The sequence below is a fragment of the Nymphaea colorata genome, chromosome 3 (genome assembly GCF_008831285.2).
Source record: "Nymphaea colorata isolate Beijing-Zhang1983 chromosome 3, ASM883128v2, whole genome shotgun sequence".
Classification (NCBI taxonomy): Eukaryota; Viridiplantae; Streptophyta; class Magnoliopsida; order Nymphaeales; family Nymphaeaceae; genus Nymphaea; species Nymphaea colorata.
Window position 1 is genome coordinate 14,469,698 of NC_045140.1, and position 26,955 is coordinate 14,496,652.

At 42.7% G+C, this 26,955-nt stretch overlaps 6 protein-coding genes across 7 annotated transcripts; 3 read left to right on the top strand and 3 right to left on the bottom strand.

Moving 5' to 3' along the window:
- Positions 1 to 170: 170 nt before the first annotated feature.
- Positions 171 to 4,148, bottom strand: LOC116250481 (probable LRR receptor-like serine/threonine-protein kinase At4g37250). The gene is made up of 2 exons (XM_031624117.2): positions 1,491 to 4,148; positions 171 to 1,275 (listed from the first exon to the last, which is right to left on the bottom strand). The coding sequence occupies exons 1-2, from the start codon at positions 3,118 to 3,120 to the stop codon at positions 602 to 604; spliced, it is 2,304 nt and encodes a 767-aa protein (XP_031479977.1). The 5' UTR covers positions 3,121 to 4,148; the 3' UTR covers positions 171 to 601.
- An 844-nt stretch (positions 4,149 to 4,992) lies between these two features.
- On the top strand, positions 4,993 to 6,221 carry LOC116250508 (probable carbohydrate esterase At4g34215). The gene is made up of 2 exons (XM_031624164.2): positions 4,993 to 5,815; positions 5,916 to 6,221. Exons 1-2 carry the CDS (start codon positions 5,102 to 5,104, stop codon positions 6,111 to 6,113), a joined length of 912 nt encoding a protein of 303 aa, XP_031480024.1. The 5' UTR covers positions 4,993 to 5,101; the 3' UTR covers positions 6,114 to 6,221.
- A 334-nt stretch (positions 6,222 to 6,555) lies between these two features.
- LOC116250507 (sodium/proton antiporter 1) lies at positions 6,556 to 14,034 on the bottom strand. Its single transcript, XM_031624163.2, has 10 exons — positions 13,717 to 14,034; positions 12,002 to 12,178; positions 11,657 to 11,785; positions 11,354 to 11,530; positions 10,756 to 10,862; positions 9,689 to 9,809; positions 8,867 to 8,928; positions 8,490 to 8,792; positions 7,613 to 7,907; positions 6,556 to 7,318 (listed from the first exon to the last, which is right to left on the bottom strand). Exons 1-10 carry the CDS (start codon positions 13,957 to 13,959, stop codon positions 7,199 to 7,201), a joined length of 1,734 nt encoding a protein of 577 aa, XP_031480023.1. The 5' UTR covers positions 13,960 to 14,034; the 3' UTR covers positions 6,556 to 7,198.
- A 1,303-nt stretch (positions 14,035 to 15,337) lies between these two features.
- LOC116251300 (uncharacterized) lies at positions 15,338 to 16,312 on the top strand. Its single transcript, XM_031625473.2, has 2 exons — positions 15,338 to 15,674; positions 15,761 to 16,312. Exons 1-2 carry the CDS (start codon positions 15,552 to 15,554, stop codon positions 16,001 to 16,003), a joined length of 366 nt encoding a protein of 121 aa, XP_031481333.1. The 5' UTR covers positions 15,338 to 15,551; the 3' UTR covers positions 16,004 to 16,312.
- A 1,171-nt stretch (positions 16,313 to 17,483) lies between these two features.
- On the top strand, positions 17,484 to 20,814 carry LOC116251429 (ADP-ribosylation factor 1-like). The gene is made up of 7 exons (XM_031625702.2): positions 17,484 to 17,791; positions 17,970 to 18,148; positions 18,877 to 18,947; positions 19,207 to 19,326; positions 19,788 to 19,906; positions 20,479 to 20,557; positions 20,653 to 20,814. Exons 1-7 carry the CDS (start codon positions 17,673 to 17,675, stop codon positions 20,656 to 20,658), a joined length of 693 nt encoding a protein of 230 aa, XP_031481562.1. The 5' UTR covers positions 17,484 to 17,672; the 3' UTR covers positions 20,659 to 20,814.
- A 2,647-nt stretch (positions 20,815 to 23,461) lies between these two features.
- On the bottom strand, positions 23,462 to 26,955 carry LOC116251088 (auxin-responsive protein IAA31-like). Of its 2 annotated transcripts, none has more exons than XM_031625163.1 (5): positions 26,859 to 26,955; positions 26,569 to 26,748; positions 26,275 to 26,489; positions 26,078 to 26,189; positions 23,462 to 24,224 (listed from the first exon to the last, which is right to left on the bottom strand). In XM_031625163.1, the coding sequence occupies exons 1-5, from the start codon at positions 26,924 to 26,926 to the stop codon at positions 24,173 to 24,175; spliced, it is 627 nt and encodes a 208-aa protein (XP_031481023.1). In that variant the 5' UTR covers positions 26,927 to 26,955; the 3' UTR covers positions 23,462 to 24,172. The 2 variants fall into 2 exon arrangements, with proteins under 2 accessions (XP_031481023.1, XP_049932987.1); XM_050077030.1 differs by having other exon boundaries at positions 26,569 to 26,758.

A 26,955-nucleotide genomic window follows, 5' to 3' on the forward strand; every position in this document is an offset into this window, starting at 1 on the left:
AATCGACAAGAAGAAGCGGTTACAGCCATCAAGACAAACACGGCTTGGTTGGCAACCATTCACAGGGTATATAAAGGCTAGGGTTCTGAATTCTAAGCACCAACAAAAGCATCAAGTCAATTAGAACCAGAAAACACATTTTATAAAGCAAGAAAAGAGAACAAAAGATCCAGTTCCGAATCTCAAGCAGCATCAAGTAGATTAGATTCATAAAACACATTTTACAAAGCCAGCAAAGAGAACAAGAGATCCCGACGTCTAATACCCTTATGCACCAAGCCCATACATGGAGCAGTAGAAACGAACAAGACAAACGGAAATTTGTACAAACAAGAACATAGAAGGCCAGCCAACTTGATCACATGACAGACCAATATCAATTTACTAGACACCATCACAATTTACAATCCCATCCTCAGTCTCTTTCCTTCTCATGACCACCGCCAAGAACTGAGAGAGTTCCATTTGGAGGCCCAAAATGCACACTGGTCATCAGTAAGTCAACAACGGGCACGAAGGACAATGAGAAAAGAAAGTGGATGCTTTTCCCACCTCCTCGACCCCTTTGATCCATGGTTTGGATCCAACGGCAAAGAAAGAATCAGTAGTAAGAAGAGGAGGGGAGGAAAGAAGAGGAAGCGGGGATCCTCTCCAGCACCTGCACGACTTCCTTCATGGCCGGCCGCCTCTGTGGCGCCGGCGAAGCGCAGGCGAACCCCAGCCTAAGGCAGACTAACAGCACTTCCTCCTTCACCTCCAGCTCGGATCGGATCCCTGGGTCCACCATTTTCAAGGCCCGGTTCCGATCTTCGGCTCGCGCGCCGTGCTCCCAGAGCCTGACATCAGCCTCGGTTACGGGTCGGCCCGTGATGAGCTCCAGGAAGAGGACGCCGAAGGAGTAGACGTCCCACTTGCGGGTGGGCCTGAGGGTCTGGTGCGCCTCCGGCGCCTGGTAGTGGGAGGCGTAATTGGCAGAGGCGCCGGAATGTGGGCTACCGGCGCGGCAGGCATGCGGGAGGCTCTCTTGGGAGAGAGTCGACCGCCTGCTGCTGTTGAAGTAGGCGCTGGAGCCGCTGCCGATGCTGGCCTCCGCCCGGACCAGGCCATCCAGCCCAAAGTCGCCGATCCATGCGTCCATGTTCGGGCCCAGCAGCACGTTGCTGGGCTTCACGCTCCCGTGTGGATACTTCTTGTCGTGGAGGTAGGCGAGGCCGCGGGCCATGCCCCGGGCGACCCGCAGCCGGACGTCCCACTGCAGAGACGAACCCAGTTTTCCTGGTACACCAACAAACACGCATTTGTTTTCTTTCGAAGGGAGACAGAGAATCTACAGCTACAACTTGACTGAAAGTTTTTGAAGAAGAGAAAGTTTGTTGTTGGAGATCGAAAGCTGTTCTTTGTACATGAAATCCGATCAACTTCCTGAAGAAGAGGAAGAACTAAGATGGGGAGGGACCAAAGTGCAGAGGGGGGAGGATAGGAAGACTTACTGGAGTGGAAGAAGGCGGCGAGGCTTCCGTTGGGCGCGTAGTCGTAGATGAGGAGCTTCTCGTCGGGGCTCCAGTAGAAGGCCCTGAGGCGAGCCAGGTTCGCGTGCCTGAGCTTCGAGATGACTCTGATCCTGTTCTCGAAATCGCTCATCCGATACGGCGAGCTACTTCCAATACGGCGGACTGCCAGCGCCGTGCCGTCGTCCAACACCGCCTTGTACACGATTCCCGTCCCGCTGGACCCCAGAATGTAAGCCGACGCCTTCAGCAGCCGCTCCATCTCCAGCTCCGTCGTCTCGCCGTCCACCGCCACCAGGTGTCCCGGTTTCTGCTCCCGCGGCTCCTCTTCCGATTCCGATACGGAGCTCGTGCTCTCCGAGGCGCTTTCGTCATCTTCGTTGCCACTCCATGCGCCGCCGGCGCGCGCACAGCACCACCTCCCCCGGTTCTCCATTGGGTTCTTCTTCTTCTCGTCGCCTGGCATGTTCGCCAGCGCCCTTGACGTTTGGACCTCATTCATCCTTGCCTGGTACCCGTAGATGAAGAGCATGGAGGCAAGGCTCAGCAGGGCGAGGCCTCCGACCATCGCTCCGGCAATCTTCATCGGCGACAGGCCACCTCCACTCCGGTGCGGTGACTCCTTTGCCTGTCCGCTCCCGCCGCCCGTCGGCTGCTGCTGCTGTGGTAGAGTCTCCGGTATCGCAGCTATGGCTGGAGGCGACGTCCCGGCGTTCGCCTGGTTGGAGACATTGGCCGGATTAGGCGCATTCGTCGGGACGCTGCAGAGGATATTAAGCGGGCTGCCGCAGAGTCCCGGGTTCCCGAAGAAGCACTGTGGTTCCTGGTTCGGGAACGCCCCTATTTGCGGCACCGGGCCGGAGAAGTTGTTGTAGGCAAGGTCAAGCGTTGCGTTCATCGGGATGCTGCGGCCCAACTCCGGTGGTATAGGACCGGAGAGCCGGTTGGACGAGAGGTTGAGGTAGTGGACGGTCCCGATCTCGGACGGCAGCGAACCGCTGAGCTGGTTCAAGGACAGATCAAGCGCCTCCAGAGGCTGGGCATTCGTGCCGAAGCCCGCGGGAACCTCACCCGAGAAGTTATTCCTGCTCAGCGAAAGGAAGCGGAGAGCGGGAGCGGTTGTGAGCTCGACGGGAATGTCGCCGAGGAAGGCGTTGTCAGAGAGGTTGACGTGCTGCAGCTGCGGGAGGGAGCCAAGGCTGGAGGGGACGACGCTGGAGAACCCGTTGCTGGAGAGAGAAAGCATCCGGAGCTCGGTGGCATTAGAGAGCGAGGGGGGTAGAGGTCCGTTGAGAAGGTTGCGGGAGAGGTCGAGGTGGCGGAGGTGCTGGAGGGAGCCGAGCTGGTCGGAGATGGAGCCCTGGAGTTGGCTTCCAGGCATGACCAAGCCGACCACCCTCGGCTGAGAGTCGCCGCGTACGGCCGCGCAAACCACCCCGGTCCACCCACAGGGGCTAGAGTCGTTGTAATCCCAGCTCTCCAGCACTCCTAAGGGGTCGCTGACGACGGCGTACTTGAACGACAACAGCGCCAATCCGTCGGAATTCAGGCCTACCCCCAAGTTCACGAGGGCGAGGGCGAGAGCGAGAACCGCTACAGCGGCCGAAGACATCTCGGCAAAACGTAATGGGAAGAGGAGCTTGGTGGGCAGCTTTCTCACGACATGGCAACTCCGGGAGGATCACCCTCGAGTCCTTGACGCACGCAAATATGGAGAAGAGGAGAGTGGTTCACCCACTTCGTTCCCTTTGGTTTCGTTGGCTCACCTGTTCCAAGAAAAGAGAGGGGAGGGCGCGTTTCCTGAGAGTGGAGTGTGTTGTTAAAGAATATCCGGTGAGGTGATGGAGCAGTATTATTATATATTCTCTTCTCTACAGTCGATGAATCTTTTGCCCTCCCTTATAACGTGGTCCAAGGACTCGCCGGTAATTTCGGGAAATGCGCAGTTCTCAGAGGAAAGGTGAAAACAGAAAAAAGAAGTGGACGGTGAAGTGTTTTGAACTCTTCCCAAGAGAAAAGGATGGTAACAGTGGAAGAATGTGCTTTTCCTTGTGTGAAGTAGAACTGAAGTTTCCGTATCTCGGAGAATTTCGGATCTGAACGAGAGAAATGATTGTCTCGGCGAAAGAGGGTGGCCGAGAGAGACCACTCATGGCAGATTCACCCATCGGCGGGAGCCGCTTTTATTTATAAAGATTAATGGTCACAATCTTGACGTCCCATCACAGTGTCCTGGCAGTAGACAAACGAGCGGGTTAAGGTTATAGCTTCCGTTAAATATAAATAATATGCAGTCTTAGAATATATAACTGAGTAATGGATTTGGTTGGTGTTTCCCCTATAATAGAAGCAGATGCGTCCTTTTCTAAAGAACAGAACAAACTGCCTGTCCATCCACCCTTCTTGGTCAGAAGGTCTCTGGGTCTTTAACGCCCCCCGTTAGCAGAGCAGATGGCGATGTTTCATAGCCAAAATGAAGTGAAGCTTGGTTTAACAAGTGCTGGGAGACAGGTTCCGATGACCAGAGCTTCCCGGATGGACTGGGAAAGGTGCGTTTACAGGGAAGCATAGGTCATATGATTCGATCATCAAACGGCAGCCTAGAGTGGATTTCAGACTCTCCGTGCATTTGAATCTAGCATGATTTTTGCTATTGCCCTTTTCGAAGTTCTGCCCACGAAGTGACCCTTTTCTTTTTCTCTTATACTCAGCAAGATTGTGACGCTTGTCTGATTATCGTTAACTTTTTAGGCAACCTCGTGTTTGGTGCCAAACAAGAGCGCTCCTTACTAGAGGGTTAGACTTGGCTGGAAAAGGTTAAACAACTCCTCTAATTTATCATTCTATTTCAGAAATAATCTGTGCTAGATCATCAAACTTTGGTCTCGATTTTGATCACACTAGGGACTTAAAAGTGCACGGTGCATTACCTAACGCCACTTGCATGCACATAAACCCATCGTTTCAGCCCTAATCCTTACTCTTATTGATAAATACAAACACATGTTTTTGTTACTCTAACTTACTATTATCTATGGTAAAAAAGAATGTTCCATTGCCATTTGGGAAATGCTTACATGCCATTTAATTAATTCATTGCTCCCACACTTTCTTCAACGATGTTTATGCCCTCTCTCATTTTCAAAAGGGCTTAAATCCCCAAGAATTGAATCCCAGCACTCAACTGAAAAGCGAGAGTCAATTTGTCAGTGAAAATAAAGCAGAGATCAATTGAACCTGCCTACATGAACCAGAAATTTGAGGGGGAAAAAAAAAGGAGACAACCCCAGAAAAGCAAGTCTAAAGTGTACTATGTAAAATTTGCACGGCGGCAAAGTTCCGGTGCCTCCACCAGTCGGTCAAGAAAGAAAGAGGCCAGAAACTGACAACCCCCCGGCCTCGGCGGGGAAAATGATTGAGAGTATTTTAATCCCAGAACAGTAAGGAGTTGTTCTAAGTAAATTAAAACTGGAACGTGCCGATGAATCTTTTAGTTAAAGAAATTTAGATCAAAGAAGGACGCAGAAGCAAAATAGTTGCTCCTGCTCCATTTGGTGCCGCAGAAAAGACGGCTGACCCAGTTAAGCGCGATCATGCTCAGAGTGGGGGTAAGTATCGTCATTAGCCTGTACTTGCTGTTGCTGTTATTGACGGTCAGTCCCACAGCGGCATCGGCGGCTTTGGGTTGGGAAGGCAGGAAAGAAGAGAGCGAGAGAGAGATGGGCAGCTCCGGATCCAAGAGCGTACGCAGCGGCTGCGAGCCGTCGGCACCGCCACCGCCTACCGAGAAGAGCATTTTCATACTGTCCGGGCAGAGCAACATGTCCGGGAGAGGCGGAGTGGAGGGCAAGAAGTGGGACGGCGTAGTCCCTCCCGAGTGCCGCCCTTCCCCTGCCATCCTCCGCCTCAATGCTCACCTTCGTTGGGAAGAAGCGCGAGACCCGCTTCACGCCGACATCGACACGGCAAAGGTCTGCGGCATCGGCCCCGGCATGCCCTTCGCCAACGAGCTCCTCTCTCATCTGGGACCGCACCGGCCGAAGGGGCTCGTCATCGGCCTCGTGCCGTGCGCGGTGGGCGGGACGGCGATCAAGGAATGGGGGAGAGGATGCCACCTCTACGAGGATATGGTGAAGAGGGCTAAGCATTCGGTGGAGGAAGGCGGTAGCATCAAAGCTCTGCTCTGGTATCAGGGGGAGAGCGATACCACGTCTGACCAAGACGCACAATGCTACGGGAAGAGGATGGAGGAGTTGATACACAACGTTCGCTCCGATCTGCATCTTCCGGACCTGCCTGTGATACAGGTATTTGACCCACTCTTACTGGCATTCGTGGAATCGTGATTTGCCTTTTCTTTTCTCTCCTCTCCATGATTTTGTTATCGACCTGAGATTATCTTTGCAGGTGGCAATTGCAACGGGTGATGCTAATGGCATTGACAAGGTGAGAGAAGCACAGCTGGGAATGAAACTCCCCAGCGTCTATTGCGTGGATGCAAAAGGGTTGCCCCTTAAAAGTGATCATTTGCATCTTACCACCGAGGCTCAAGTCAGGCTAGGCAAAATGTTGGCCCACGAATACCTGAAGCATTACAGTCTCTGATGTACAATTGTAGTGCCTTTTGATCGATTTTTCTTCCTCGGACTCGTTTTCATTTGCTTATGTTGGTAATTCCAAGATTATGCCAATAAATTGATATGTTTAGCTAGACACTCATGTTTCTGGTTAATTCAAGCAAACCGCCTTCTACAACAATTAATTTTTATTGATACATAATCTCAAATGTGAGCTTGCCCATAGTTATACTACGCTTAATCTTAGCAAGAAACATCTTCACCATTGGATTTGGACTTGGATGACCTGGTCGGCACAAAATTTAAGAGATGGGGAGGACTCAAATTCCTGCCATAGAAATTGGTGATTCACTTTCAATTCCAAGTTGCCTAGAAGGTTAGGCGTATATGCTTCTGCAGGTTCCAGATCGATGAGATATGTCTATGCATTGGCTATCTGTATTTGCAGGTTACAATTTCCTTCTAGCAGCTTCCAAAGAATCCGTGAGTGAAATATACTTTAGCATCCTACTACATAAACTAACATGACAAAGCCCATAACACTGAGCAGTCCTACGGACTGAAAACTTCTTGTTCAATAGCTCCTGATATTTGGAGCGTTTGATGGTGATCTTACCACAACCAGCCTCAGTACCATCATGATAGCTATTTCCAACGGCTCTTTGTGAAGTCTACAGCACTCTAGGTGTTACACCGCAGTGAAAAATTCATACAGATGTACTTGCTTTCAACAAATAACTTGAACACTCAACATCCACTCCTTCCCATGGCATCTGATACTCGAAACCAGTCCTTTCCGTAAAATTTTCCAACAACTTTTCATTTGTGAGAATTATTTCCTTTCCTGCATCACCAAGGAAATGGGCCCAATGACATGCCAGAGCAACAGCCCTGAAACAGTTACAGACATTCTTGGTATGAGCGTTTCAGTAACATTCACACCCATCAAATGGAAACGGATCACAAGTGTTCTTGGTTGATCACATATTCCCATCAAGGCCACAAGTCGCTGAAAAAATTAGATCTGCAGAGGTAAACTTGTGATTCTTCAGAAGACCAAGTTGTACAAGTCAGATGGTAATGTACCACCAAACCAGCCACTGACGGAACTCCCTATGAGCCGGAAAGGAGCGGAACATGAGCCAGCGTTGCAGGAATTGATATGCCAAAGTTATGCAGTGCTAGATATGCAGCGATCCCAGACACATAGCCTGCCAGTGCAAACCCACTCACCTGCACATAAAAAAAATTGTTTTCATCCACAAGCTAGAGAATAAAGAAAATGTCCACAAATTCTTGCTGGTAATATTCTGAAGAAATTTCAGCTTGGTGATGCTTCACCGGAAGACAGTTTCATAATGAAATATGATGGATCTCCTTAAACTCATCAAGATCCTCAACATTTTGAAATATAGGGTATTCATCTCCAGTTGACTGGTTTTGGATTGCGAAAGCAGGGCAACCTTAGGTAGTCTGCTCAATATGGAAGTAAAACAAACGACTCAAAATTGACCGTGTCAAAATTACCTTTCTCATATACCAAAAGAAATCCACTTTTTCCATCCCCATGAAGGCAACCCCTGCGGCAGAGCCAATGACAAGCATTGATCCTCCAGTACCAGCACAAAATGCGACCAGCTGCCAAAACTCAGCATCCATTGGATAAGATGTAAGATCATACATTCCCATGGTAGCAGCAACAAGAGGTACATTGTCTATCACAGCAGACACAAAACCTATTGAGCTTGCAATCAGCTCAAGACTGGGAATGTTGGCGTCCAGGTAATTTGCCAATTCTCTCAGAATGCCCGCGGCCTCCAGACTGAAAAACAAGAAATGTTCAGCAAATAATGGATCTACTCCAATGCGAAGCATATGAGGACTGTGGAAGTAGAGTACTCTTAAGGTTGTAGATCACACACTAGGCATGCAGATGCTAGCTAAAGCTGAAGGATAGAAAACTTTGGATTGTAATTGCTTCAATAATTTAGCTACCACCCAGTTTACATTTCAAGGATGCTGTCCAATTGTCATATGATTGATTCCAAGGTACATGAGTATCAACCATCTCCTTCCCACCTTACAAGGACAAGTATGTGTGCACAAACACGTGCATAAATGATTTAACAGTGAAATGGCAGTAATATATCACTGCCCCTATTTACTGGAACTAATGCGGCGTTGAAGAGTGCATTCAAGTCATGAATGAATTATCTATTTCCTGAAGGCTCATGAAGACATGAACATCTTGAGTAAAAAATATCATCACAGAACCATGAGTGATTCTGGACTCCTGACAGTAAGAGATACTGGCAAGTTTGCCTTTAGCACTTGACAAAAAAGTCAAAATTAACCTGCAGAAGGTAGCAAATAAAGTGGATATCTAATGCATGAATGAGAATACCTGCTCACAGAGAGAAGAATTCCAAGGAAGAAGAGGATTCCTTGTGTGTCGATTCTAGATAAAGCTTGTGGTACTTTTAGACTTTGCCTTCCAGATTCGCCATAATGGATTGCATCGGTCAAAACCCAGAGGACTCCAAGACCAAGCAGCATACCCATGTAAGGAGGCAAGCCTGTTACAGCCTTAAACACAGGAACAAACACCAGAGCACCAACTCCAACAGCAAAAACAAGTTGCCCTCTAGGGGCCATTTGCTCTGATGCCAAAACAACTGGAGCTTTTTGTGCTTTACCATCAACTTCACTGCAGAGAAAGGACTGTGATTCTTATTCGATCCAACACATCAAAATCCAGGAAAAAGTATCCTACCAAAGTACCTTGTGAGGGACATTAGAGCTAGTGGAACAGCCAAAGAAATTGCCGATGGAATAATCAAATCCTGCACAATAAGGCCTTATTTTGAAATAAAAGCTAAAATCTTGCATTTGCTAAGAAAACTTCCTGTTAGTCCAACCTAATCAGGAAATGAAGTCTCTACTCATGTCCACAAGCAGTTCCAATTACATATGTTCATTTAATTTAACATTTGATCGCTTCTGGCAGTAATATTCTTATTGTGATGCCTTAAATCTTAACACATTGAAAAATTTCTCAGTTGCATGATCCTGCACAGTAGCTCATAGCCGCATACTGCATTCAGGGTAGAAACTAAAATATGTAAACTTTGCAAACCATCCACATATATAAGTTGCATGATTCTGTACATAAATAAATTCTAAATTTTAGAAAGTGCAACATATAATCCTTGCACACATATATCATTCCATGCTAAAATAAGAGACTACAGTTGTAAAGTACAGGACGGTAGTTCATCCTATGACTACTTTGCTAGTCTGATACATGAATCGGTCACATACATTTCTATGAGAACCATAAATGGGTCTGAACTCAAGCTGAAGAAAGCTGATCTCACCAGCTTGGTCAAGACTCATTATGGAAAAGTTAGGAAAGGTCAAGACTCATTTGTATGTCATCAGTACTCACCATACCGAAAAGAACTATATTAAAGGACAGCAAAACCATTAAGTCATGGGCATGATAGCTTGAACATGCAGATGCCATACTATTATCCACATTAGAGGGTCTCAACTTACAGCCTTTTAAAGTAGGCAAAAGAGCTAAATTATGTGCAAATATACCTTTATTGTTGGTAAGGTTGATATCTGACCATGAATCCACAACATGGTTGTCGTAACATCACCAATAGGTGTCCAAGCACCTCCAGAGTTTGCAGCAATAACAACAACAGCTCCAAGAAACCTATCAATTAATATATCCTTGCTTGTAATCATGTTGTTTTGAAGAATTATTTGAAACATGCCCCAGGCCCCCAAGGAATCACATGAATATGCAAGCTGACCCATGGTACATGTATTTATTGGATAGAAAATAGTACAAATGGCAACTTAACTAGAGGTCAATTTCTCACTTTAGAAGAGACATTTAAAGAAGGATTTTGATACAGGTGTTGCCTGTCAGTGGTGATAAAAGTTTAAGCCAATGAGCAGGAAGTTCAACAACAACCATGACGTGCAGATGTGCAATCTTTATAGACAGCTCATGCAGATCTTTAGATAAATAAACCCATGAATGACTGCTTTTGCAGGTATAACGAGAATTTTAGTCCTCTTTTACATTAAAAGTGATGAGTAGTTCATAACTGGATTTCCTAGTCACTACCCCTGTATAAATCATCACTAATCCCTTGGAGTTTCAGTTTTATGAAAAAATTAATCTTATGTCTATGGCATCAATCTTCAATCTCCAAGCATTTTGACATAATTTTAGCATAACCTAGCAACATGCTTGATATGTGAATAATCTCCAGTCCATGAAACTTTGGCCCAGGAAGAAAAAAAAAAACTTGCATCCACGATATTAATCAGTGAATCACTGACCTAACTTTGGTATAACTTGCTCACATGTTTGACAATAGGATCATGACTCCCTTGCTTTGACATTCTTCTGCATGGATCATCGAAACTTTAATGTAGAATAATATTTTCTTCCTTTTCCAATTATGGTTATTATGGACCTATATGACCAGTAAAGTCTAGAAAGAAAATGGAAAAGGCTAGCTAATGATTTCATTAACATAAGAAAAAAGTTCAAAATCTAGAACTTGTGCTTCACAATAACAATTAGTTTTCCTTCACAAGTAAAAGATATAGTTGTACGAGCAGAAAGATTGTTGAGTAATACATACTTTCTATATTCAGAAGGGGGCACCAGCTTTCGCAGTAGTGACACCATCACAATTGTGGATGTAAGATTGTCCAATACTGAACTTAGGAAGAAGGTGACAAACCCAACCTGCAAGATTACTTAGATCAGTACAAGTAGTTATTTAAAATTGGAGCCAGAAAAATATGGCACATAATTATGAGAAGTTTCATTTTATGTTAGAAAATAAAAAAGATCAAACTAACAAGCAAAAGTTCTGTTTATGTGTATGTATATACATTTACATATACAAACATACACACCACCTCCAATCTAGGATCATTAACGTCCACCTTAAATGGACAAGAAAAAGAGAACAGATGACAATTATGTGACTTATGTCTTCTGCAGTGGCCTCCTCCATATGTCAACAAAGGACTAGGAGACACAAGTGCAAGTAAGGCTCAAGCAGAAGAACAAAATTCAGAAAAGATAACCATAGATGATTTACCAAAGGAAACCCATTGCAAATGTGGTGTAATTAATTAATTAATTAATCAAAACTTTATGTCCAAGAAAGAATGTGGCAGTAATTTTTTGTCTCTTGAGGACATTAACAGTGATGGCAGTAACTAGCTTACCACCCAAAGAAGGGAACGAGGCTTTCGAGTGGTGATGTTGTCTGTTACCAATTTGAAGCCTTGATGTGCATCAACTATTTCAACAATGGTCATTGCACCAAGCAAGAAAAACACTATCTCACTAACTTCAGCAGATGCATGGGTTAATTCTGAAACAGCAATGTCTGTTGACGGTGCCTGAGAAGAAAAAGCAAGATGAATATTGTCATCATTCATACTGTGATATCATGCTTCAAAGGCCTATGCTTCATCAACTGACAAATGCTATATAGAAATTGAGAAAAAAAAAGGAGATGGTCATACCCCTATGCTCCGAATGACCCATAAGCAGACTGCCATCACAAGTCCCACACCACTTTTGTTAAATGCTAGAGACTCTTCAAAAATTATGCCAGCATAACCCAAAGCAAATACCAATGCCATAGAAAGGTCCTGCAGCAGAGAAAGTTGCAGCTAAATCTGCATATACTGTTATGGATAAATGTAGGAGGAATATATATATATATATATATATATATATATATATATATATATATATATATATATATATATATATATATATATATAAGCAAATTTACAAAAGACTCATGCCATTTTACTAATTCTCCGTGGACCTTAAAAAAAGAAAGCAATAATTTGGACAACAACCTGATTTGCGGCCACCCAAGAATGATTAATTGCAACTGCTCCTGCTGCAGATAATGCAAAGATTGAAAGAGCCTTAAGCAAATCTGTTTTTGGTTGGTAGTTAGCTTCAAAATCAAGAGAGCTCATTTCATCAACAGAGCACAAAGGATCACATGTTCCAGGTCTAGACAGGATTTCCTGGCAAAATATATAAAAGCTTCGATATGTGAATACAGCATTTAATCAAGATTAGTCAAACATATTGACCTAAAAAGTATGGGAAATTTCGAAACTTTGAGATGTGAAATATTCCAAGCAAGGTAGCACAAAGTTGAAAATATTCTAAATCAAAACCAACATAAAAGCTGATGCTGGATAAACATAAATAATTTGTCTAGCGATTGACTTGGATTAGTTCAAGAACAACAACCAAAGCACCTATGGTTGTGAAGTAGGTTCTCACTGAAGATGAGAAGTTGCATTGAAACAAAGAGGTTGACCATCTCACTGCATTGCATTGAATAGTATTTACTATTTACATCGGCAAAGGTATATTTTCCAGCAAATTCCATTTCATGCATGGCAAGGCGACAACATAATCAAAGGTTGCAGCAGAAAGTTCCATAAAAACTTAGGGCTTCCGTTTCAATAAAAGGCTTGATCATCTCACTATGTGCCGGCCGACGGGACAGTTTGACGTCATTGCATTTCCAAAATAGACTACCCAAGAAAAGACACTATCATAGAAAGATCATAAATTGTGAACGAAATGGTTAAAAGCAGAAAAAAGACACGTACAAGAGTAATTAGCAGAAAAACGGTGTTAAAAGAAACAAAACATGACAGCATGTGTGAAGAAGATGAAAAAAAAAACTGGATAAACTAACAAATAATTTTGAGAAATATATTAATAGACAGAAGAACTAAGAAAAAATCAGCATATAATTTCAAGTGCGTTGAGAGTAAAGTCATAAAACCCTAGCAAGCATTCATTCTAGCGGAACCATTCCCTTGCCACTTGATGCTTAGCACGTACCAGTAAATAAAAACCTTTAGCTTAGAAATTGCACCGAATGTTAAGGTTAAAACATGAAATAAACATGAAAGGTATGTAAAAGGGACCGATTCGGGCCTAAACATCGTAGGGAAATAAGGCAAAAGTCTGGAAAACAGAAAGGAGTAGTGCTTATTGGCAGTTCAGAGTATTCATGGAAGCCGGCCCCTCCCACTCTTCGATTTTGTGATGCTTACAAAGTATGTAAGCGATTTATTGGTCCTAATGAAAGGAAATTGCGCACTTAAAGTAGAGACAGGATGGATTCAGTCTCTTTGTTCTTACACGAGGAAAACAAGAATGAATGATACTTAACTAACCGAATGAGAAAGATAAACATATAACTAAGTATACTCGCCACGCAAGGGTCAACCCATAGTCAAATCAAGCGAGCAAGCATTTATAATAGCAATCCTCATTTCTCCAATCACTTATTTTGCTTCTGAACCTCTAAATCCAACGACAACACTAACGATTCAATTCTAATCAGATAAGGAACAGCGTACTATGTCTCGACGTAGTTGAGCAATCGCTAACCGGTAGGTCTCATAAAGCTAATGTTTAGAACTGGATTCCTCTATTGGATGCATTAGATGCTGTCAGAAACCAGCGGAGTCTACAGAATCACACCCATCTCAGATAAGAAGAACTGCGAAAATGGCAACCGAGATCCTACACTTACATCGTACTCCTCATCAACGTCGACGGTAGGAGGGGGCTGAATCGAGCTCTTCGCATTCTCCTCCGCCCGAACGATGAACCCTTCCTTCCACCTCCGTTGGGGGGTAGCCGTGCACAACCGAGAATCGCTCGAAGGCAGTCTCTGCACCAGAGTATGGCCATGAGAAACCGTGCACAGGGCTTCATGCCTTGGTAGAAGGGGAAACCGACTACATGGCGGGTTCCCAAGGAGAAGGGACGCCATGGGAGAGGGCGAGAGCGAGATTCTGCGCTGCTCCAACTTCCCTCCTATACCATCGCGAGCTGTATACTGATAAGGCGAAATACTAGTAATATATATTTTATTTACTTAAGATCAAACTATGTTTCGGTCGTGGTGATTTACTTTCCCATCCTTATAATATTACAGAACTTACATTCGAGATCTTGAAATCAGGATGAAAATTTAAATGTACAAAAGAAAAACTTTCGTAAATGTACAATCGACAGGCAAGTTTGGTGTGATTCGTGGAGACGCCAGGCTTGAAATTAATAAGTTGAAGGACGCCAAAAGTTTAGAACATCGATTCAAGTAAGAAGGAGGCCCACTGTCTGCAACTCATCGGGTTCTATTAGAAAAAGGGAAAATAGTTGGGGTACCATAAGGAAAGGCCAAAGGGAGGCCATCAACTTCTACGACTCTCTTTAATAAAATAATAATGACTTCACTAGCTTCCAGTTACTTAAACTCATGTGAACCAGTCTACATGTGCAGCCGTGTGAAGCAGTGTTTTTACTTTTACTTTTAAATTTTAAAATAATTTTACATTAATTTTAAAATTAAATATACAAAAAATGAATACTGTCCCGTTAGCATTGTTAATGTCTGCTTTTATACTATTTTGATCTACCAACTGATACGACGTTGGCCAATATGAATCCAATTGTATCGGGTTTTACTTTTTTTATTTAAAAATAAATAATAATAAGATTTTACAAAATTTAATGATAAAAAATGCTTGATATTTAATGATACGTCTTGATGAAGCCAATCCATTATGTTGTATCTTTCAATTTCGACTTTCCCACGCCTCCAACTCCTCAGCTACGTGCTCTATCTCTAGAAAATGACTCCAGTTTGAAGTGGTTGGTGCTACTTTTTTCCTATAAGCGAAAAACGGCTTCCACTAGAATATCATGGCCTTGTTTTGTTCAATGCTTCCTCCAACCAAAGCTTTTCCACTCAAATTTGTTCATCAAAAGTTAAGTTGGTTCGTAAGGCTGCTAGATTTTGTTCCCTTTCTTGCTTATAAATGTGGTGGGTACATACTTGTTCGAAAGAAATATAATTAGGTTGTGTTTGATAGTCTTGTATTTAAAGTTTGAATCTGCCTTAAAAAGATGTGCTTTTCAAGATCTTTCATTTGTTCGAGGATCTCTTTAACATAGATTTCAACATTACATGTTAATAATCGTGAATTTAAGGTCAACTTTAAATTTATGAATCTAAGATCCTGTCAGTGAAACAAATTAACCTGTCTGCGTGTTAGAAATCCTGTCCGGAAACCTTAAATTTAAGATGGCCTTTAAATATATTAAATATATGAATCTAAGATCCTGTCCGGAAAACCTTTTAACACACTTTGAGAGAGAAAATGGAGACGTGGACGGGCGGGCGAGGTAGGTTTTGTGGGCAGGCCGCCGGCCACCTGTCTGCGTGTTAGAGATGCAGAGGCTCCCAGCAGCATCCACGCATGCTTCTGTGTTGCTACGCGTGATCTTCTCCGTAAAGCCAGAAGAGGCCGTTTGAAGGAGAAACCCATTCCCCATCTCGCCCGCCCTCTCACAAGCGTATATATGTATGCGATGGAGGACTGTAGGAGTGATGGTGTTGCTGCAGTTCTTAATTGCAGAAGCTTTCGACCGCACTCAGTTTCATCTCTTGCTCATCTCATAATGGCCTCTACAAAGTTCAAGAAGGTAAGCATCTCGCGCTCTCTCGCTCTCTCGCGATCTGTTTCTTGCTTGGACTACCTGTTGATGGGGGCGTGCGTGGAGTGGTGCAGGGAGACGGAGAAGGGGACGTTGTGAAGGAGACGAGGGTGGAGACAGTGGATTTCCAGTCGCAGGCCGGCCAAGGGGGTACCACGAAGGAGCCCGTACAAGTGGTGCACCAGCATCACCCCAGCAGTGCTACTGGTGGCTCTACCGGAGGAGTTGTGATCAGCGCCGCCTCCGCGGTGGCCCGCTCTATAGAGTCTGCAAAGGAGATGCTCACCGGAAAAGGAGCCGGCGACGACGCTAATTGACCACGTCAGTACTGTCTTCAAGAAAGTAGGCTACTTTTTTCTTTGTTGAGATGTTAATTAGTGCCACAAGCAGATTACCTCCTCTCTGTCTCCAAGATTAACGTCGTTGCGTGGAGAGACTTATTACTTTTTAAGTGGATCTTAAGTTGTTCGAGATGGCACGAAGTCCATTATAAGATTATTTCTATACAAATTTCTCCGCATTTTCAGAGCGAGAGATTCTGTACAATTAGAGTTCGCATCAACGAGCCATTTCATCAGTAACTGGCCGATCAGTTACACCAAATTAACCCAAAGAAAATTCCCATTCCAATTTTCTTTGAATTTGATGGTGTGAAATTTCGATTCTAAATTAAAAATGACTTGTTTATGAAAAGAGAATTAAATTTCTAGAATTCATGAATTAGATAAAGTCTTTTTTTAGAATTCTAACATTTCCTAGAATCATAATTCCACTCCTTAGGATGAGATCGTCATTCAATGAAAAATTTTCAGAATACTGGAATCATAATTTCACCCTTTAGTGTAGGATCATCCTTCCTGCTGGAATTTTGCTTCTAAAATGAGTTTATAATTCTAAAATCAAATATTTTTGTTTGGTAATGCATTTCCTATTTTTAAAGAATGAGAATAATGATTTTAAAATTCGATCGATTCCAAGTAAGTCAATCACTTAAACAACTTCAAAAAAATTCAAAGTATATACATATATACACACAAACAAAAAAGAAAGAAAAAAAAAACTTTGAACAGCTCAAATGAGTTGTGACAGAAATGTTGGGTCTCTACGTGCACTTGGACATGCAATTAACAGTGGAATGTAATTAACGACGGACCCAAGTTTTGCAGAATATCATTCAACACCGATCGCCAGCAGCTGCGTCGGTAAAATAGAATCACGACAAAGTAACTTCGTTAATAAAATAGAATCATGATAAAATAAAATAGAATCACGACTAAAATTGAAAGTTTTAATTTATTAATAAAAACAACTTTTGGTTGGTGCCGATGGACTAGGCCGATTAGCCATTGAGCAGAGAAAAGGCAAAATTCCCCATAAGGAAGATGCGACAATGAAGACACGAAGTAGCAGAAAATGTTTGGCGAATCTTGTTCGCCTTGGGGGACCGTGCTTCAATTTTTCCACAGGCAGACGAGCTTTACCGGTCTGACTTTTACTTTTCTCAAAAGGAACTACATCAACTCTTCCAGGTTCTAAGAGCAACTAAAATAGACGAAGGCTCACTTATAGGTGCAAACGATGGGATTTGAATCATGGTCTTAACTCAACTATCTCTTCCATCTGTGTTCCTAAACATCGCATGCAAGTCCCCCAAAAATGAAAAGAACAGAAGAAAACTTCAAGACAGCAAAGGCTTTCTATCAAACTAGTATAGTTTCCTTTGCAACGAGAAGGAAAAAAAAAAAACAACAAATTAGTCAAAGCACGGGCAGGGAAAAGAGAACTGATTATTTGACAAGGCCAGTGGCGGAAATGGTGATTCACTGGACCAACTTGGTCCTTTAGCTGCATCCACCTTTAGACATCATGTCAACAAGCATGGAGGAGGAGTGGAGATCCTCCTTCAAGTAGAGGAAGGAATCGCCTTTATTCTTATATTCTCTCCTGCCACCTTTATTCTTCTTCATCCGCTGCAGATGAGATGAGATGATAAGGAGAGTAGTTGGGCTGCAATCAGAAGGGTCTTGTCTAATTTCTATAATTGTAGCTCTCATTCTGATCGACTCAGACTCAGAGGCATCTGCAGCTCTCGTTACAGTTTCCAGGTACGTGAACAAATCGGCCATCTTTTAGTTTTAGTTTCCGCTCACTTCTGCTTTAGTTGAATTGAACGATGCCTGTATCAACGGTGACGAACATTAATATCTCAAAGAAACTGGCGATCAGATTCTCGATCTTTTATAGGTAAGCAAGTCTTCTGTGTTTGAACGAGGGATATTGCAGGTGGGAGAGGCGGCATCGATCAGTAGCAGTGATGGGGATGACCTTGTCAAGGCTGATAAGGATGTTGTTTGCCAAGAGGGAGATGAGGATTCTGATGGTGGGTCTTGATGCTGCAGGGAAGACCACCATTCTCTACAAGCTCAAGCTCGGAGAGATCGTCACTACAATACCTACCATTGGTAATTAACAATCTATATCATCTTGTTCTTGTTTCTGAAAAGTCACCTGACGTCCCAAGGACTACAAATCAAACATCCACTCAAAAACCTCCGTCTCTTATTTTTTCTTCTAGTACTTTCAGAATTGGCTCGAACTCCATGGCTGATTTAAGAGTGCCACATCTCAATTTTTAGTTATTATAAGACAACACAACAGAGAACTGCAAAACAGAGCAAGTCGAGAGACTTGAGCGGGCAGAAAAAGCCTTACTGTCTATTGCTGATTTCTCTTCTTATTTTAGGAGGTACAATCAAATGTTCAGGAAGATTCGTAACAAATCAATGACTAATTACACAGAATACCATCATGCAACAGATTTACATCTGCTTGTTTTGGAAATTAATAGAATACACGCCAGCCACAGAAGATTACTGTAATAGACACAAAACAGAAAACAGAGTGGCCAAATCACAAGGTATTTGCTCCCTTACAGCGCCAGCGCAGCCTCATAATTTTTCAGCACAAATCTGATGAAACATCAGCATAAATCCTCTATCGAAATAATTAAAGCATTTTTTATTGTAGGCCGACTCAACCGATTCACTGGATCGGTAGCCCCGTAGATTTGGTTCTTAAACCTATTTTTACAACACTGATGCTACCTGTTCTCCACCTACACCAGACAAATTAAACACACACATATGTACGTTATTCCAACTGTCTGATCTTTTGATGTGCTTGAGGGCAGGATTTAATGTGGAGACTGTAGAGTATAAGAACGTCAGTTTCACTGTTTGGGATGTTGGAGGACAAGACAAGGTACTTACTTCGCGACTGGGTGTGCGTAATTACAGGGTGAAGATCATATGTTACTGCCATTTCTGGCAGATTAGTGTCGCCATCTCAAGGGGTTTTACCGGGGTTGTGCAATGGGCCGGGCTAGGCTTGACCCACTGTGGCCCGGCATAGCCTGAGGGAGCCCTTTGTTGATCCTTCGTGATAGTCGGTTTCATGTGATTATGGTTCTCCTTCTTATGACAGAGAAGCCTGATTCTGTGAATGTTGTGCTCAATACTAGATCAGGCCGCTGTGGAGGCACTACTTCCAGAACACGCAGGGTCTTATTTTCGTGGTGGACAGCAACGACAGAGAGCGTATTCTTGAAGCCAGAGAGGAACTTCACCGAATGCTAAGTGAGGTTAGCTCTGTTTCTGTCTCCAGCCTCTTAAGATCATAACTATTGTCTGTTGTTCTTAGCCCATACTTTGGATGTCTGACAGTAACAGGAACCTTCTTGAACTTCTTGGCAACCTGATTTCGAGAAATTCTAATTGAGAAGCACATTAAAGTTTGATCTCAACTGTAACCACAAGTTATTTGTATGAGATTGTAAACTGCTTTTACATAATAAAAAAAATGGTTCATTTTATTGTCCTGCTTATGAAGTTCGGTTTCTCTGTATTTGTTCCCTATACTAAGCTACATTTCTGATACTCAAAAGTTGAATATATTTACGAACTCAACCCCAGTACTGCAGAGGAACTTGAAATTTTGATCACTTGGTGTTACAATATGTTGTGCACAATTGTTCAGATGAAGCACTAATTCTTGTTGAAAGTTCTTTGATTTTTTTTTCCGATTCTTGCTAATGATCTTCAGGAGGAGTTGCGTGATGCAACATTACTCGTATTTGCAAACAAGCAAGATCTTCCAAATGCCTTGAATGTTTCAGAAATAACTGACAAGCTTGGACTACGATCTCTTCGTGAGCGCCGATGGTAAGATCAAATTTCTGCAAATTTGGTCATTCACAGTTTAACTGATTATGATAACAGAGTTAACGAACTTCAGCAGTAGTATGAAGAATTTAAGGCCATCTTAGTAAACAGGACATGTCTAAACAGGAAAGGAAGAAGCACCCCTGTTTATGCTGGCTTATAAGCACTCGCTGTACCAGAACTGCATGCACTACTTTGGAAAAACTGAGATTTGATTTTGTTACAACTCAGTAAAGTTCTTGTTATGGTTCTTGCAGAACAATGTTTCTTTGAATCAGGACATGCATTTGCAGAAAAGTAGCTTGTGATTTTATTTAAAATTCACTATTTTTTTCTAGACAAGGCATTAACATGCACTTGCGGGACAGCAGCTTGTGCTTTTATTTAAAATTCAGTTGCTATTTTTTCTAGACAAGCATTACCTTAAGATCTGAGGAACGTTGAGTTCCACACATCTGTCTTGATGGATGTAGAAGGCTTAGGCAGTCGCTTGTGAAGATCTGCCATGAGGAATGGCACAAATTAAAGGGCTTCTCAATGTTCTCATAGAATCCTCATTTTCTTAAAAACAGGTACATTCAGAGTACCTGCGCCACTTCAGGTGTTGGACTCTATGAAGGTTTAGATTGGTTATCCAACAATATACCTAAGGCAAGTCTCTCTCTTTCTCTCTCTCTCTCTCTCTCTCTCTGTGTGTGTGTGTGTGTGTGTGTGTGTTGGTAACCTGGTTTCTAAACTCATTGCAGGCATAGGAGACCCTATTGCTGATCCTGAAGTTTTCACTTGTGTATGCTGAACCTGTGTCACAGCAAGAGAATATGTTTGTGAATGGATTCATAATAAAGACCAAGTAAGCTATATATGATGATTATGATCTAATAAAGAGCTCATGTAGAGCTTCTGCCTGATATTACAGCGGCCATGCCGGTGGCAGTAGGCAAGTGCGCGCCAACGCTTCAGCTTACGAGAATCCCCTCTAAGTTTAGAAGAGAGCAGTTTTTCTCATAACCGTCATGTTTGTCTACACAGCATGAACAGAGATCAGGCCCTTGGCGTCATGTGCAACACCTCGAGGGGGCAAGTCACTCGTCTCTATCTCGCCTGACGATGCACTACTGATGCCACATCAACCAAAAACATGTGTGCTCTTGGTAGTCTTTTACGTTCATATATAAACCTTTTGCACCGAGAGACGCAGAGAGAGAGAGAGAAAGTTTCATCTATTAGCATTACTAGCCTCTTAACAAGGAGCTAAGAAGGCAAAAAATCGAATCAGTTCATTATATTGCCTTGCGTTTACCCTTGTTAAGTGTGTTAGATTTACACAGGTTCAGAGCCGGTTATATGCATAGGCTTGGGCACCTATGTACTATGCACAAGCCCATGTGCATGACAGATAACCTTTATGCACAAGCCCATGTGCATGACATATAACTCTTGTGAGCTGGCAGAGGAACACATGTCATGCACCGGAGGCCGTGCACATAACTACCCTTTGCGCAGGTCGCTCTGGTTGTCCAAGTATATCTCCTTCCTTCACCTAGAGTGACATTAGGATAAAATATTCCTCTCAGCTTACCCCCGAATACTATCGTAAAACATGATATACAGCATTGCACTTGAGCGACAGTAGGTTGTCTCTCAAGGCCTTTACCACTGTCTTCGAGACTATTGGGTCTGAACTGGAAATTTAGTGCCAAGGTCCTGACTCACATGCGACTCTTCTGCTGCTGCAGAAAAGTTGACCTTCAGAATCCCAGCATCGATCCATCTTTCCTGTTTCTTAAGGTCATTCATAAGGGTGGGATATTTGCCACAACAACTAATGAATTGTTATGCTCCAACACTTTTATTGTTTAACGGAGACAAGTCAATAGCCGATTAGGAGGATTCAAACATCCAGCAGATGAGAATGAAAAGGAAAACACGTAACAAACATCCAGCAGATGAGAATGAAAAGGAAAACACGTAATAGAAACCATCTCTTGCCATAATATGTCTCGAATCTGCCTGACCTATCTTGCCAATTAGAGAAGGAAGAAGATGAAAAAGAAGAAACTGCCACACGAGATGTCCACCTCGTCAGACATGACAGTTTCGCGTTCTCTTTACCAATTGAAAGTTCCCCCCATTATTAGTAGTCAGGATGTAGAGATTGGATTTTGGATTGGAGCTTCAAACACTGAAAAGAGTACTGCAAATCTAAAACTCTTTACATGTATACGGACACAGAGGGCAGTGGGTGTTCGGGGTCCAACACACATCCCATGTGTTCGGCCCACATAAGGACAAAAGAGAATGATAAAAAACAAAAGCAAAAAAATGATCTCCAATAAAAGGAAAAAGAAAAAATGCGCCTCTGCAGGTTAAACTTAAGAAGACGAGGGACGGTAGAGGAGGCACGCTAGCGACTATCAGATTGTCTGCTTGAAGAAATTAGACGATCGCCTGAGAATTTGGACCATTCATCAAGTCACTGGTGCTCCCATGATTAATGTTACCTTGGGCTCTCTCTTGAGTGGCTTACAGTACTGAATCGACTCGTCAAGTCACTCAAGTGGGACTTGAATCACCTGATATTGATAATTCTCAGCCCATTCGATCTACCAAACCAGCGTGCTTAATGAGAGCATTTCCAAGTTTAGGTTGCGTGCATCGGAGTGTTGGTGGTTCACTCATGAGGGCAAGCAAATTCGAAGGGCAGTACCTTCATCTTCATTGAAGAGAGAAAGATCAGGGAACAGAGAGAGAAAGCCAAGGCGGAGGCGTCTTTCAAAAGATGAGTGTCATCAGACTGCACTCTTTCTTTGACCATTTGGATGAGAAATGGGAAACAGTGGGGGCCCTCTTCAACTGTGGCCCTGTCGATCCATGATGCGGCTCTTCACTTTTTCTGATGGTGGCCGCGCAGACACGTATCTGCGCTTGAACGCACAACAATTCCTAAAATCATCGTCTGCTTTGATTTCACCATTTCTCAAACTATATATGAAATTTTAATGTTCAGAAATTATTATTTTACAACACCAACTGGAATTTCGCCTGTCAATTTCATGCAAGAATAAACCAGGCCCTGGGATCCATTTAATATTTGTGATTGCCTTTTAATTTAGGACGCATTTAGAATAGCAATTTTCTTTACTTACATTTAAACAAAGTTGAACCCACGAAACCTTTCCAGTCACTGTACACACTAGAATGGCCGGATTTAGGCTAGTAAAATCCTTCCTACCAACCAGTATGGTGTAAAGGTTGCGTGTGCTGTCTTTCGTGTACTAGTTTACGCACTCAGTAAAAGATGGGAGATATTTTCGTAATTTAAAAAAAAATATGTTTTTTATAGTCATTTTATTTTGTTTGATTTTCATTTTTATCTTACCAAGAACTTGTCTTTTTTTTTTCTTGTGTGAATGAAATGTATTTTTATCATTAACCATACTAGAACATAAAATTTAATTTCAACCACCAATATAATGCATATAACCAGCTTTGACAAGAAGTGAGCAGCATAAACCAAGGAGATTTATCACAGGAAAGAAAACCCAAACTGCCACCTTGTTCGACTTTAAAATACTGTGCATCACATGCACCTTACAAACTTGCTGAGCCACTCACTTTCTTTCAACAGTCCTTATGGATCACCTTTTTCAGTAACCAGCCACAGGATGAGCCGTTCACGTTACGTCCCATCGAGTTGGATGAATTTCACGAGAGATGTGATTACTTGCACTAGCGTGTATCGCGCACAGCCCTTTGTGCATTGACATCTGTTCCCTTATCTCAATTTTATTCGGCCCTTGCGCTACACCCGTGAGCATCTTTGCATTGTGAATCAGATTTCAACTCACGAGCCTAAGCATAGAGTAGGGAACCCTTCCACAAGGTAAGCCACGTGAATTTGCAGCTCCTCCGGCCTCAGGATGACCCACCCACCAAGTCGGCTAATCCCTCAAAGAGCGAAGGATTATGGCTAATATCGTATGCCCATTCAATTTCAATGCAATTCTCGACTCTTAGCCGCAAAGGGGTTATCATCGTTGATAGAAATGGCTCGAACGCTTGGCTGTCATTTACTCTCAGACACGCGTTCTACGATCTAAGTTACAGGTCTACAAGGAAAGCAAATAAAAACGCATGACCATGATCAAGTCATGCATCGATAATTTACATACATACAGCGTACACATGCACTACCATGCAACAACTTGCTTCAGCAGTGAATTGACTAGTTATATCATCAGAAGGTAGATGCTCTGAATCTTCCTTCTAGAAGCCGTTTCTGCGGATCTTGAGTCGCTTGGCGGACCGGACGAAGATGCTGCAAGCAAGCAGAAGACGGTCGTGATCAGTGAACAGAATCAATAATGGCAGATGCAGATCTTGTAAGACAAGTTCCTGAAACTAATTAATTCACCACCGTGCGTTGAGGTTCACGAACTGCATCGTACCATTATTAATGGTGGCGTTAGGTTGGCTGCCGCAATCGCGTTGGGGTGTTCCTGAGCTGGTCGGTTTCCAAGAGTTAATTTCATGAACGGGATGTTAACAGTTGGGTGGCGACGGGGAACAGGGGATTGTGGTGGCGTTCTACGGAGGGAAGTGGTTCCATCTGAACAGTTCATATGATGTGGACTGTCGTTGATTTTCTTTTCCCATCTTCCAGGTCAAATCTCCTCGATAGACCAGGTGCTTTGACCAGCGTGGTCTTTACGCCTCGCGGATCTCCCTCTCTTAATTAATATTATTCAAAAATGTAAACACAATATAGATAAGAGTATTTAAAAACGATTCAATCTTTGGAAATTTTAAAAGTATTTGTAGCTATTCGGTATCATGATTATTATAGGGTTTCTGGGTAATTATAACAATACAGTGGTCCAAGTAGTTAAATTATTTTATTTAATTATATATATATATATATATATATATATTTTCAAATATAGAATCAACATAAATATAAGTTCTGATTTATATATCTTGATGAAATAATCTAAAAACTAACTATCTACAAGTTTGTTTAAATAAAATACTATAGCATGTCCTTTTTTCTCTCTTTAATATGTAATACTAGAAAGTTTATTTTGTTAAATGAATGGGATATAAATTCATAAAATATTAAATAAATTATTTTTGTTTTTCTTTTAAATCGTTTATCATGTATAATCTTTTATAACGACCAAAAAATAATGAACATATTCATGTATTCAGATTAAGCCTGAAGCATGCCCATAACGTGGTACGTAGAATGGAACCTACCAGTGGACCGTCTTGGGTATAAATTGAATGGAACCTGCCAATTACTTATATCTAGTAGAAGAATGCCACAAATAACCGGAACACGCCTGCCATTTTATGTCTTGAATTACCGATCAGTATCATGAAAGCTCGTGTTTCTAAGAATTAATAGAATCGCTCCATAATTTCTTTGGACTATGTAAAACACATATAAGAAGAGATCTTACTCAATGTAATTGCACAAAAGTTGTGCAAATGCACTTTAGAACCTTTTAGGTACTTTTGTTTTTTTTCCAAAACTTCAACAATGTACGTGTGGCCTCATGGGATCAAGAGAGGGTCCATTCTCAAACCAGCTTATTTGATTGCATAAGGATCTAAAAATCGATAATTTAAAAGCTTTCAATTTTCGTAAGTTACAAAATATTATCCAAGCGTAGGTCCACAATAACTGATGTAAGAATATAATTCTCGGCTTCGATTATGATGATTATAATCATATGGTTTGAAATTCGGAACAAAAACAAAACCCCATTTGGTTGAGAATTTGTACAATTGTAAAAAATGCACCTAATTCTAAGTTTTTTTTTTAAAAAAAAAACTATTTTGGTAAACTCCTAAAGCTTTAGGGTTCGGGAAGAATTATGATATATCGTTTAACTTGAGTGTCATGTTTGTCATCATTAGCCGCACAAATTCAAAATTCAAGCTCGAGACTTGAGGCACGCTAGCATGCAAAACATGGCTATAGCCAGGGAACTGAAGAAGCGACGCAGTGGGCATGTAGCTTTAATGGCAGCTCCCACAGTTAGCAAATCTAGCTCCCATCAAACTATTCTTTTATCACGTAAGCCTTTGAATTTTACTCTTTTCTTTCTTTTGTGTGTGTGTATGAGGGAGAGCGGCGAAAAGCATGAAAATTTGATGTATACGTACTCCCATGGAACGTCCCCTACGAGCAACCAGTCGCCCTCCCCGTCTTTGTAGGTGAGCGTGTAGGTAGACTTCCAGCCGACGCCGTTCATCTGCTGCTTCCTGCATCTTTGCTCTGCAAAAACTTGGAACCTCCGTCAGGCCATCCATGGCTACGCTTACAGAGAGAGAAAGGCAGAGAAGAGAGAGAGAGAGTGCACCTTCGCCGAACATGTCGGCCAATGTGTTGAGAAGGGTGTGATAGCCCTGGTGAATGTTCAGGTCCACTTTCCTGCCAATGGCGACGCCTTCCATGTTCACCTTCACATACGTCGAACTCTCCTCCTCCCTCGGCTCAACCCATGAGCTGCAGACCGCCTCCTCCGGCGGCGAATTCATGCATGATTTTACGGGCGGCCAGCCTACGATCTGGCTTCTGCAACCAGCAATTTAATTCATGAATTAAACTTCATAATTCTCATATTTTTTCAATATTTCAAAGGAAATCAGCCGACCTTGTGGAACCATCTTCACAGACAAGCGGCAATGTCCTAGCTTCCGAGCAGGCTTCATCATCCATCGCTTCACGGGTGGCGTTTCTTTGGCTATAAGAGAACCCGTGACTCGAGCTTTCAAATTCGCACGTACAATTAAGATCAAGAAGGCTCTCTCCACCACACGAAGAGTCGCGCTTCCTGGAATTGCCTAAACCAGAAGTTCAAGAAGACAAGAAGAAACGAAACATACTTAATCATGGGGCTAAACGGAGATGGAGAGAGAGAGAAAGAACAACGTGAATGTGTACCTCTTTCGAAACCGACATGACTGGGAAGACCAAGGGCAAGTTCGAGCTCCATTTTCGAGGAAGATCATCAGATGAAGAGCGGGGGATGATGAGGGAG

What these genes read in the sequence shown, in the direction of transcription:
- LOC116251088 (XM_031625163.1), bottom strand. Translation starts at nt 26,926, where the DNA reads ATGATCTTCCTCGAAAATGGAGCTCGAACTTGCCCTTGGTCTTCCCAG. An exon ending in TGTGAAGATGGTTCCACAAG is followed by an intron (nt 26,490 to 26,568) that starts GTCGGCTGATTT and finishes TGCTGGTTGCAG; the next exon opens with AAGCCAGATCGTAGGCTGGC. An exon ending in GTAGGGGACGTTCCATGGGA is followed by an intron (nt 24,225 to 26,077) that starts GTACGTATACAT and finishes GCTTGCTTGCAG; the next exon opens with CATCTTCGTCCGGTCCGCCA.
- LOC116250481 (XM_031624117.2), bottom strand. Translation starts at nt 3,120, where the DNA reads ATGTCTTCGGCCGCTGTAGCGGTTCTCGCTCTCGCCCTCGCCCTCGTG. An exon ending in CGCCGCCTTCTTCCACTCCA is followed by an intron (nt 1,276 to 1,490) that starts GTAAGTCTTCCT and finishes TTGGTGTACCAG; the next exon opens with GAAAACTGGGTTCGTCTCTG.
- LOC116250508 (XM_031624164.2), top strand. Translation starts at nt 5,102, where the DNA reads ATGCTCAGAGTGGGGGTAAGTATCGTCATTAGCCTGTACTTGCTGTTG. An exon ending in CGGACCTGCCTGTGATACAG is followed by an intron (nt 5,816 to 5,915) that starts GTATTTGACCCA and finishes TTATCTTTGCAG; the next exon opens with GTGGCAATTGCAACGGGTGA.
- LOC116251300 (XM_031625473.2), top strand. Translation starts at nt 15,552, where the DNA reads ATGTATGCGATGGAGGACTGTAGGAGTGATGGTGTTGCTGCAGTTCTT. An exon ending in CCTCTACAAAGTTCAAGAAG is followed by an intron (nt 15,675 to 15,760) that starts GTAAGCATCTCG and finishes GGAGTGGTGCAG; the next exon opens with GGAGACGGAGAAGGGGACGT.
- LOC116250507 (XM_031624163.2), bottom strand. Translation starts at nt 13,959, where the DNA reads ATGGCGTCCCTTCTCCTTGGGAACCCGCCATGTAGTCGGTTTCCCCTT. An exon ending in CTCGTTCCCTTCTTTGGGTG is followed by an intron (nt 10,863 to 11,353) that starts GTAAGCTAGTTA and finishes GTAATCTTGCAG; the next exon opens with GTTGGGTTTGTCACCTTCTT. An exon ending in TCTTTTGGTATATGAGAAAG is followed by an intron (nt 7,319 to 7,612) that starts GTAATTTTGACA and finishes TTTTATGTGCAG; the next exon opens with GTGAGTGGGTTTGCACTGGC.
- LOC116251429 (XM_031625702.2), top strand. Translation starts at nt 17,673, where the DNA reads ATGATAAGGAGAGTAGTTGGGCTGCAATCAGAAGGGTCTTGTCTAATT. An exon ending in GCTCTCGTTACAGTTTCCAG is followed by an intron (nt 17,792 to 17,969) that starts GTACGTGAACAA and finishes GGGATATTGCAG; the next exon opens with GTGGGAGAGGCGGCATCGAT. An exon ending in ATGTTGGAGGACAAGACAAG is followed by an intron (nt 18,948 to 19,206) that starts GTACTTACTTCG and finishes GCTCAATACTAG; the next exon opens with ATCAGGCCGCTGTGGAGGCA.